The sequence below is a fragment of the Bufo gargarizans genome, chromosome 4 (assembly GCF_014858855.1).
Source record: "Bufo gargarizans isolate SCDJY-AF-19 chromosome 4, ASM1485885v1, whole genome shotgun sequence".
Lineage (NCBI taxonomy): Eukaryota > Metazoa > Chordata > Amphibia > Anura > Bufonidae > Bufo > Bufo gargarizans.
In genome coordinates this window covers 505037715-505050011 of record NC_058083.1, presented here as the reverse complement: position 1 = coordinate 505050011, position 12297 = coordinate 505037715, and the positions used below count along the sequence as shown (strand labels likewise).

General features: G+C 45.7%; 1 protein-coding gene across 1 annotated transcript in view; it reads right to left on the bottom strand.

Moving 5' to 3' along the window:
- Nucleotides 1–2092, bottom strand: part of FLVCR1 (FLVCR heme transporter 1) — a 42694-nt gene extending 40602 nt beyond the window's left edge. The window contains exon 1 of the mRNA XM_044292536.1: nt 1397–2092. Coding sequence (XP_044148471.1) covers nt 1397–2020 — 624 coding nt within the window. The 5' untranslated portion in view covers nt 2021–2092. The remainder of the gene's footprint in view (nt 1–1396) is intronic.
- Between the last annotated feature and the right edge of the window lie 10205 nt (nt 2093–12297).

Genomic DNA, 12297 nt, shown 5'->3' with positions numbered 1-12297 from the left:
AGAGGGCTGTGCTGATCCGATCTCCCAATTTGAATGGGGCGGCAACATGCATGCACGCTGCTGCTCCATATAGTTCTATGGGACTACCGGAGACAGCAGAGTTCAAGCACTTGGCCATCTCCTACAGTCCTAAGGGCAGCAGAGCATCTGCAAACTGGTCAAAATCCAGCCTAAATGGATACAAATCTATAAAGTGGGTTAAATGAAAGAATTCCTAGACCAGCTTCAGCATAACCCTTGCAGAAAGATTAACTTTAATATTACTCGTACGGTAAACAATTTGTCCTAAAGTGTCCATACATATGACCGTCCACCAAGATTCTATTCAGTAGGGGGGGTAAGGTGACCCTAATTACAATAACCTAGATCTAGGCCCTCTGCCCAGGGGCGACTCCTGAAGATGGAGACCCCCCAGTCCTCGAACCTATCTGGCAGCTCCTAGTTGACCCTAGTGTTTATGGGCTAAACAATAATAAGTAATCTAATGGTGGACTGGCATAGGCATGGACAGAAAGGATATAACAAAAAATGCACAGTGTATGCAACCCTGATGGTACACGGTGCAACCGACTACATAAAACAATACACGACACCTAAAAAGATAACAATTAAACACACAGACAATTCTGTGCTCAACCCATCTGCAAACTGGGGAACACCGGCCGCCCCCGCCCAGCGGTTGGACCCCGTGATCTGACTACGCCCCACCTATCCTTTCGAAATGTTCTTGTAATTATAAAAAACCCTTTAAAAGCAGTGATCAGCAACCTCCGGCACTGCAGGTGCTGGGAAACTACAACTCCCAGCATGCAGACTTGCCCGGCTGTTCGTGGGATTCCCACAGAAGCGAAAGGAGAAGGCTGGGAGTTGTAGTAGTTTCACAACACCCAGAGTGCCGGAGGTTGCTGATCCCTCTTTTAAAGAATACAAAGAACTCTGGATTACTGCCAATATCCCAATCAACCCATGTCACCCTCATGACCTGAACTTACTGGAGAGATCACTTCTTCGGAAAAAAAAAAAAAAGAATCAATGAGCACCCCCAGAATATTCTTGTGGTCGTTTCTGCCGCAGGATCTTCTAATCCCTGAACAGCTTGGGGGAACGCTGGGAGTTGTAGTGTCAACACCTGCTGCAGAAAGGGCGAAGGCCCTCGATATATTCTTGTTGGGGGTCTACCTATACCCACAGGTGGCATATTAAGAACTAGTCGGGGATCCCGTATATGGTGCCCCCCACTGTGCCAGCCCAGGGTGCCCCCTCCCCCCACTGTGCCAGCCCAGGGTGTCTCTCCCCCCACAGTGCCAGCCCAGGGTGTCTCTCCCCCCACAGTGCCAGCCCAGGGTGACCCCTACCCCACTGTGCCAGCCCAGGGTGGGCCCCCATGGATCAGTACCTGGTTGCCCAGCACGGCCGTGGCACAGGCAGTGGACACCTCCTTGGGTCCGAACCAGACGGACGCCACCCGGGAGGGCAGCCCGAGGATGAAGACCTGCGCCACCGAGCACACCACCTGGGCGAACACGGTGACGGGGAAGAGGTCGGGCCGGGCGCTCGCACACTTGATCCAGGCACCGAGGCAGTTGAGGCTGGACCCCAGCAGCGCCGTCAGCCGCAGCCCCCGGGTGTCCAGCAGCCAGGTAGCCGGGAAGATGAGCGGGATGTAGGCCAGCATGTAGACCACGGAGAGCCAGTCGATGTCCCGGTTGGGGACCCTGTAGAAGCCGGTGAAGATGCTGGTGAGGATGCTGTACTGGATCCACTGGAAGGCGTTCACCAGCGAGTACAGCGAGAAGACGGCGAGCACCGCGAACCGCCGCTTATACAGCCGGGTCTCCAGCGCCGCCGCCGGCAGCAGCATGGCTTGTGTCTCCTCCTGCACCGCCAGCTCCGCGCTCGGGCTCCCGCACACCGTCACCACCAGCTCTCCGTTACTGCTCGGACTGGCCAGCCCGTCCCCGCCGACCTCCTTCCCCAGGGTGAGCCCATTGTGCTGTAGGTTGAGTTCCGTGGACACCATGATACCGGAGCGCTGGCAGGAACACAGAGCATCAGCGACTCCGAACGGCGCGTGGAGTGCGCGAGGAACCGAGGCTGACGGCTAGCCATGCCTGCGAAGTGAGCCGGCGCGGAACGGCCAATCAGAAAGCATCTCGTCACACGCCCAGCCAATCGGAGACTGGTTTCTAGTGTTGTGGCTACGCCCATCTGTCAGTGACAGACGTGTGGGTGTGACAGCTGATGATAGAAGAAGAGAGAAAAAAGGGTGCGGATGAAGATAAAGGAACAGGCAACAGGCAAGCACCAATGAGATCGCTGCTTTAATTTCTACACGGGTACAGGACAGAAATGTTAGTCTGCGTGTGATTGGCTGCTGCAAAACGTCATCTTTGCAAATCAACGTGGAAGCCAATCAGGTGACTACTTTCAATTTAGTACCATCATGGACATAAATGACAGCTGGAATGTGATTGGTTGCTATTAGCAACCCATTTCATCTATAGTATTTCTTATATTTTGTAGCTTTCCATACAAAAATCGAGCAAATTCCAGTCATGCCTTTTATCCTTCTTTGTGTGGGTCTGGCTATGGCTAATATCACCCCAAGTGCATTAATTTAGGGGTAACACATCAGATGGGGTTGTTACGGCATATGATTGACTGATTTAGTGACATCACCAGTGCAGATTATGATGTCACTTGTGGCAAGCATATTGCGCTTCCCGTGGGACATACAGTCCTGATCAAAAGTTTAAGACCACTTGAAAAATAGGCAAAAAAATCCTATTTAGCATGGCTGGAGCTTAACAAGGTTCCAAGTAGAGTTTCAACATGCAACAAGAAGAAATGGGAGGGAGACAAAACATTTTTTGAGCATTCAATTTAATGAAAACAACGAATAAACGTGAAACAGGGTGTTTTTCAGCTGATCCAAATTTTCAGACCACATGCCTTTAAAAGGCCAAATCTGTGCAAAGATGTGGATTCATTGTGATTTTCTGTCAGGTAGTCACACGTTATGATGGCAAAGGCAAAAAAACTCTCCCTTTTTGAACGTGGTCGGGTTGTTGAACTGCATAGCAGGGTCTCTCACAGCGCGCCATCGCTGCTGAGGTGGGACGCAGTAAGACAGTCATTTGGAATTTCTTAAATGATCCTGAGGGTTATGGAACAAAAAAGTCAAGTGGAAGACCCCAAAAAAATGTCCTCAGCACTGAGCCGGAGGATCCAATTGGCTGTCCGTCAAGACACTGGACGATCCTCAACCCAAATTAAGGCCCTTACTGGTGCTGACTGCAGCCCCATAACCATCAGACGGCATCTGAGACTGAAAGGCTTCAAAAACAAAAAACGTCTTCGAAGACCTCGTCTCCTTGAACGCCACAGAACTGCTCGTTTGGACTTTGCAAGAGAGCACCAAACATGGGACATTCAAAGGTGGGAGAAAGTTTTATTCTCTGAGAAAATGTAACCTTGATGGTCCTGATGGTTTCCAACGTTACTGGCATGACAAGCAGATCCCACCTGAGATGTTTTCTACGCGCCACAGTGGAGGGGGCGCCATAATGGTCTGTGGTACTTTTTCCTTCAGTGGAACAATGGAGCTTCAGGAAGTGCAGGGGCGTCAAACGGCCGCTGGCTATGTCCAGATGTTGCAGAAAGCATTCCTAATGACTGAGGGCCCTCGTCTGTGTGGCAACGACTGGGTTTTTCAACAGGACAACGCTACAGTACACAATGCCCGCAGAACAAGGGACTTCTTCCAGGAGAATAACATCACTCTTTTGGCCCATCCTGCGTGTTCCCCTGATCTAAATCCAATTGAGAACCTTTGGGGATGGATGGCAAGGGAAGCTTACAAAAATGGACAACAGTTCCAGACAGTAGATAGCCTTCGTGCGGCCGTCTTTACCGCTTAGAGAAATGTTCCCACTCACCTCATGGAAACGCTTGCATCAAGCATGCCGAAACAAATTTTTGAAGTGATAAACAATAACGGCGGAGCTACTCAGTACTGAGTTCATGTTTGGAAGTTGGATTTCTGTTTTGGGGGGTTTAGGGTTTTTTGGGAGGTGTGATCCTAAACTTTTGATCAGCTGAAAAACGGCCTGTTTCAGTTTATTCGTTGTTTTCATTAAATTGAATGCTCAAAAAATGTTTTGTCTCACTCCCATTTCTTCTTGTTGCATGTTGAAGCTCTACTTGGAACCTTGTTAAGATCCAGCCATGCTAAATATGATTTTTTTGCCATTTTTCAAGTGGTCTTAAACTTTTGATCAGGACTGTACCACACGGAGGCAGACTACAGAGCACCTGCTATGGGCCCTGAGAGAGAGGATGTTCCACCCATTTTGCTGTTAAGGGGGTGAGGATCTGTGCGGGACGTCCCTCTCCAAAGCAAATGCATTGTTGGCAGTTGACCTTTTGTGCTCGATGGCAAAATGGCAACAAAATGGCGGCTCACAAACATTTAGGCATGGAGTTCCTGCTCTTCTATGTACATCATTTATCCCTAGGGGATACTGTAGCTATTATATCAGTGGGGGGGGGGGGGGGGGGGGGAGGGCAACCTCTGGGGCCCCTACCAATCATGAAAATTGAGGCCCCATACACTGAATAGAGATGGCCTTGCTGTTCACCCGGTGGTAGTTTTGAGGATAATTTTGCGTGTTCGCGATTCACCGAACATGCGAACATATGGAGAAATTCGCGTCCGCCATATTTTTTTACATTGTGAAGAATATTGACCCATGACACATCCATCAGGTGGTACAGGACAGCCAATTGAGACATTTCAGCACATGGACATACCCCCTACCTTATAAATAAACCAGATCTGGCCGCCATTTTACATTCAGTGTTTTGCCAGTGTAGTGAGAGGTTGCTGTGTGGAGCAGAGACAGGCTGTTAGGGACACCAAACGCTAGCTAATAGGGCCACGAAAGTCCTTTTGAGGACTAGTATAGGTGTGCTATCGATAGGTGTGATACACAGAGGGGTGTCATATACTTATAATATACTTTTATGAGTCAAAAACACATAGATCTATATAGTGATCACTTGGAAGTCAGGGGCTAGGGGCTTACTAGGGCCATTTTTATATAGGGTAAGGTTCCGGGCAGGGTCGCTCTTATCAGGGCGGGTGGTCTATGGTTAGGCTATCAGGGCCAGAATAGCCCCCCCCTGTAGGGCAATATCAGAGACAGTTCTTTGCCCACCCTGTCCTTCAATACCACATCATCATCTAGCCTTCCGGGATTCATGTACAGTATGTGCACTGGAACCCCCCGGATTGTGGTAGGACATATGGTTTCTGATTTAGTGCCACCGAGCACTTGTTATTGCCTACCACATCTATGCTTTTTGCTTAAAGGGGTTCTGCACTTTGTTTTAACTGATGACCTATCCTCTGGATAGATCATCAGCATCTGATCAGCTGTTTGAGAAGGCAGCAGCGTCGCGGCCTTCTCGCTGTTTACCGCTGGCCCAGTGACGTCACGAGTAGTATCAACTAGCATGGGCGCGGCTAAGCTCTGTTCACTTGAATGGAGCTTAGCCCCAACCACGCTAGTTGATACTAGTCGTGATGTCACTGGGCCGGCGGTAAACAGCGAGAAGGACGCGCGGCTGCTGGAGCGCTGCTGCCTTATCAAACAGCTGATCGGCGGGGGTCCCAGGTGTCGAACCCCCGCCGATCAGATGCTGATGATCTATCCAGAGGATAGATCATCAGTTAAAACAAAGTGCAGAACCCCTTTAACTTTAATAATTTAATTTATTTTAATTTTGAGGGATATCTTTTCCATTCACACATCCGCAAAATGGGTCCGCACGGGTGCAGACCCATTCATTTTTAATGGGGCCAGAATATGCTGTCCGTATTTGCGGATACGCATACGCATTTGCGGATCCGCACTTCCCCATCCGTGCTTCAGTTTCCGCAAAAAAATAGAACATGTCCTATTCTTGTCCGCAATTGCAGACAAGATTAGGCATTTTCTATTATAGTAATGGCGATGTGCGGTCCACAAATTGCGGAATGCTCATTGCCGGTGTCCCCATAGTAACATTATTAAAGGTTACGTTTTTTCTTTATGTATATTCTAATGGATTGCCTTCCGTGTACAATGTTATAATATACTTTCTATGTTAGACAGTATATTATAGTGCATGTGTATTGTGCGGCAGTTGTGTGCGGTTCTGCTGCGATACTGCAGGTATATAGAGGGACAAGCGTTATTGGAACAAACAATTTCTACTGGTGTGATATACCAGTCGCCCCCCAAAAACACTGATTGAAGCGGGGTGTTATATACCAATATACTTTATTTATAGTGCATTTCGGTACTGTATAGTGCATTTGCATTTGCGCGTACGCGAAAAATTATATTGCCGATATTTTGCATTGAAAAAAATAATGAATGGAGATCGCAAATTCGAGTAATACATCTGGTATTTCACTGTCCATGTTGTGGGACTATTTGTGCACTTCTAGTAATTATTTCTTGGCTGCAAATATGAGCTGAAGGTTTTTCAGGTTCGACTGCCATTAAAATGAATGGGACCCGCCGCGAACTTGCGGTTTGCGAACATTTGATCGCGTTTGCAAACCGTACCGACAGATGTTTGTCCATCACTAACACTGAAGTCCTTGGAGTGGGTGGTCGAACCTTTGCTATGCCGCTCCATTCATTCTCTATGGGATTGGCGCAGATAAGAGGCCGAGGTCCTCAGGCGAGCGCTTCGTCCTGTGAGGTCACATCCATCGGTCAAATGGCCTTTGTACAACTCACTCCTGTTCAAGTGAATGAGGACGGGCTGTAATGCCAAGCACAGCCACTAGGCAATGAACGGCACTATAAAAAGTCCGGGATGCTGCCATCTGGACCTCCAGCTATCCTAAAGATAGGTCATCCATATGTAGTTCCCAGAAAACCCCAGTACTCTGTTATCTCCAGAACTCCCAGAGAACTGAATGGAGCGGCCATGCACATGTGCGGCCAGCCGTTCCTATCAGGGGGCATGGGGCACCTCGGCGGGGGTCCCAGCGATAGGATTTAATATTTATTCCCTATTTTGTGTCGCCCATGTGAATCAACTAGGTGCCTGGCAAAGGGGACCGTCTGGTGCCCCCTTTAGGAGTCCAGGGTAATGCGCCCTGTGCTGTCACACACCCCTAAGGAACGCACTGTCAAAAGGGATGAGGCTCATGCATTTTATGGGCATTTTGACCCAGGTAGTCCAAGGGGTTATGCCATGAAAATCAGACATGATATAAAACAGGCGTGGCAAACCCGTGGCTCTTGAGCCGCATGCGGCTCTTTGCTTCTTCAAGTGCGGCTCTAGCTGTGGAGCCGGGAAGCAGTCAGACGGCTCACTCTCCACCCCATGCTCAGATGTCTTCTCCTGATCGGGCACTGTTGCTACTTTGCAGCTCTAGCTCACTCCACTACGTCCTGATGCGCACAGTGTGAGAACGTAGTACGTGGCGACACGCACTATGACCTGACGTTGTGCTCATCAGGTCACAGTGGAGAGCGTGTCAGACCTGCAGAGTAGCAGGTGCCCGACCGAGCAGGAGCCCAGTGCCTGATCAGGAGAGGGAAGAGATTTTTTTAAAATGATAGAACTAAGCATGGGGGTCTTATCTAAGCATGGGAGGTTCTGATCTGAGCATGGGGGAAGATCTGAGCATGGGGGGTCTTGTTTGAGCATGGGTTGGTCAGGTCTGAGCATGGGGGGGTCAGATCTGGGAAGGGGGAGATCTGTGCATGGGGGGGGGGTCTAAGCATTGGGGGGGGGATCTGAGCATTGGGGGGGAAGATCTGAGCACTGAGGGTCTAACACTTGGAGTCCGATTTGTGTTGTCTGATCCGAAGCATTGGGGGTTTTATTTTGGGGGTCTGATTTGGAGGTCTGATGAGGTTTGGGGATCTTATTTTAGGTCAGATGAGGATTGATGAAAAATATATATTTTTATTTTTTTCTCTGCTAATGAAAAATAAGACATAACAGCGGAGATTAGCTGATCGCTGACTGTTATGTAAACAGAAGACAGAGGAGCGCTGCTAAGGCTCAAAATGGGTCACTTTAGAGGTATATTTTTTATAGAAATGTACAATTTCAGTAATGAAAGTATATTACAAAAATGGTCAATATCACTGCCCCTACATATTAAAAAAAATATATGACAGTTGCACTTTAACCCCTTAAGGACTTCAGCCCTATTTCACCTTAAGGACTTGGCCATTTTTTGCAAATCTGACCAGTGTCACTTTAAGTGCTGATAACTTTTTTAAACGCTTTTACTTACCCAGGCCGTTCTGAGATTGTTTTTTCGTCACATATTGTACCAAATACCATACCATAAAAATGCACAAAAAATACCAAATTTACCAAAAATTTTGAAATATTTGCAAATTTCAAAGTTTCAGTTTCTCTACTTCTGTAATACATAGTAATACCCCCAAAAATTGTGATGACTTTACATTCCCCATATGTCTACTTCATGTTTGTATCATTTTGGGAATGATATTTTACTTTTTGGGAATGTTACATAGCTTAGAAGCAAATTGTGAAATTTTTCTGAAATTTTCCAAATCCCACTTTCTATGGACCAGTTCAGGTCTGAAGTCACTTTGTGAGGCTTACGTAATAGAAACCACCCAAAAATGACCCCATTTTAGAAACTACACCCTCAAGGTATTCAAAACTGATTTTACAAACTTTGTTAATCCTTTAGGTCTTCCACAAGACTTCATGGCAAATGGACATAAAATTTAAGAATAATCAATTTTTTCCAGGAACAAAGCAAGGGTTAACTGCCAAACAAAACTCAATATGGGTTGCCCTGAATCTGTAGTTTGCAGAAACACCCCATATGTGGTCGTAAACTACTGTTTTTGCCAAACGGGGGGATATAGAAGGAGGGGAAAGCCATATGGTTTTTGCAAGGCAGATTTTGCAGGACTGGTTTTATTTATACCATGTCCCATTTAAAGCCCCCCTTGCACCCCTAGAATAGAAATTCCAGAAAAGTGACTCCATCTAAGAAAGTACACCCCTCAAAGTATTCAAAACTGGGTTTACAAACTTTGATATCCCTTTTGGTGTTCCCCAAGAGTTAATGGCAGATGGAGAAACAATTTTGGAATTTCAATTTTTTTGGAACATTTTCCATTTTAACCCTTACTTTATTACTGGAAAAAATGGGTTAACAGCCAAATCAAACTCAATATGGGTTGCCCTGATTCTGTAGTTTGCAGAAACACCTCATATGTGGTCGTAAACTACTATTTGGCCAAACGGGAGGACATAGAAGAAAGGGAACGCCATATGGTTTTTGGAAGGCAGATTTTGCTGGACTGGTTTATTTACACCATGTACCCTTTCAAGCCCCCCTGATGCACCCCTAGAGTAGAAACTCCATAAAAGTGACCCCATCTAGGAAACTACGGGATAAGGTGGTTGATGTTTTGGGACTATTTTAGGGTAAATATAATTTTTGGTTGCTCTATATTACACTTTTTTGAGGCAAGATAACAAAAAATTTTAATTCTAAAATTGTTTCTACATTCGCTATTTAGTTTTGTGGAACACCTAAAGAGTTAACAAAGTTTGTAAAGTAACTTTTGAATACCTTGAGGAGTGTAGTTTCTTAGATGGGGTCAGTTTTTTGGAGTTTCTAGTCTAGGCTACATCAGGGGGGGGCTTCTAATGGGACATGGTGTAAATAAACCAGTCCATCAAAACCTGCCTTCCAGAAACCATATGGCGTTCCCTTCGTTCTATGCCCTGCCGTGTGGCTATATTGCCATTTACGACCACATATGGGGTGTTTCTGCAAACTACAGAATCAGGGCCATAAATATTTAGTTTTGTTTGGCTGTTAACCCTTGCTTTATTACCGGAAAAAAAGGATTCAAATGGTAATTTTGCCCAAAAAATTGGTGTTTTGGCACAGTTTTTATTTTATATTTTTAACGCTGTTCATCCGAGGGGTTTGGTCAAATGTTATTTTTATAGGGCAGATTCTTACGGATGCGGCAATACCTAATATGTCTACATTTTAAAATGTATTTAGATTTTACACTATATTATCATTTTAGATACCCCCAAAAATTATTTTTGTATTTCCATAGCCTGGGAGCTACAGGTTTTTTTTGGGTGACTACAGGGAGTGCAGAATTATTAGGCAAGTTGTATTTTTGAGGATTAATTTTATTATTGAACAACAACCATGTTCTCAATGAACCCAAAAAACTCATTAATATCAAAGCTGAATATTTTTGGAAGTAGTTTTTAGTTTGTTTTTAGTTTTAGCTATTTTAGGGGGATATCTGTGTGTGCAGGTGACTATTACTGTGCATAATTATTAGGCAACTTAACAAAAAACAAATATATACCCATTTCAATTATTTATTTTTACCAGTGAAACCAATATAACATCTCAACATTCACAAATATACATTTCTGACATTCAAAAACAAAACAAAAACAAATCAGTGACCAATATAGCCACCTTTCTTTGCAAGGACACTCAAAAGCCTGCCATCCATGGATTCTGTCAGTGTTTTGATCTGTTCACCATCAACATTGCGTGCAGCAGCAACCACAGCCTCCCAGACACTGTTCAGAGAGGTGTACTGTTTTCCCTCCTTGTAAATCTCACATTTGATGATGGACCACAGGTTCTCAATGGGGTTCAGATCAGGTGAACAAGGAGGCCATGTCATTAGATTTTCTTCTTTTATACCCTTTCTTGCCAGCCACGTTGTGGAGTACTTGGACGCGTGTGATGGAGCATTGTCCTGCATGAAAATCATGTTTTTCTTACCTTGCAGACTTCTTCCTGTACCACTGCTTGAAGAAGGTGTCTTCCAGAAACTGGCAGTAGGACTGGGAGTTGAGCTTGACTCCATCCTCAACCCAAAAAGGCCCCACAAGCTCATCTTTGATGATACCAGCCCAAACCAGTACTCCACCTCCACCTTGCTGGCGTCTGAGTCGGACTGGAGCTCTCTACCCTTTACCAATCCAGCCATCTGGCCCATCAAGACTCACTCTCATTTCATCAGTCCATAAAACCTTAGAAAAATCAGTCTTGAGATATTTCTTGGCCCAGTCTTGACGTTTCAGCTTGTGTGTCTTGTTCAGTGGTGGTCGTCTTTCAGCCTTTCTTACCTTGGCCATGTCTCTGAGTATTGCACACCTTGTGCTTTTGGGCACTCCAGTGATGTTGCAGCTCTGAAATATGGCCAAACTGGTGGCAAGTGGCATCTTGGCAGCTGCACGCTTGACTTTTCTCAGTTCATGGGCAGTTATTTTGCGCCTTGGTTTTTCCACACGCTTCTTGCGACCCTGTTGACTATTTTGAATGAAACGCTTGATTGTTCGATGATCACGCTTCAGAAGCTTTGCAATTTTAAGAGTGCTGCATCCCTCTGCAAGATATCTCACTATTTTTGACTTTTCTGAGCCTGTCAAGTCCTTCTTTTGACCCATTTTGCCAAAGGAAAGGAAGTTGCCTAATAATTATGCACACCTGATATAGGGTGTTGATGTCATTAGACCACACCCCTTCTCATTACAGAGATGCACATCACCTAATATGCTTAATTGGTAGTAGGCTTTCGAGCCTATACAGCTTGGAGTAAGACAACATGCATAAAGAGGATGATGTGGTCAAAATACTCATTTGCCTAATAATTCTGCACGTAGTGTATCTAATGTAGGGGCAATTGTTTTGCGGGATGAGATGGCGGTTTTATTGGCACTAATTAGGGGTGCATATGACATTTTGATCGCTCGCTATTACATTTTTTGTGATGTTAGGTGACAAAAAATGGCTTTTTTTTTTTTTAACGCTGTTCATCCGGGAAGGGGGGGGGGGGGGGGGGGGAGTTAAATGTTAGTTTTATAGAGAAGATTTTTACAGACGCGGCGATGCCCAATATGTATGGTTCTCAGACTTTGGAGACACTAAGCAGGCATCCTCAAACTGCGGCCCTCCAGATTGTTGTAAAACTACAATTCCCACCATGCCCTGCTGATAGCTGTAGGTTGTCTGGGCATGCTGGGAGTTATAGTTTTACAACATCTGGAGGGCCGCAGTTTGAGGATGCCTGCACTAAAACTAATATTTTTTGGAGAAAAAAAATTGTTTCCGTGTCTCCAAAGTCTGAGAGCCATAGTTTTTTATGTTCTCTAGGGGACTGTTGAGGATTATAAAAATGTAGTACTCCATGGAAGTGTGATACTCCCTGAAGCAATCGATAACGCAGAGGCCCGGATGTC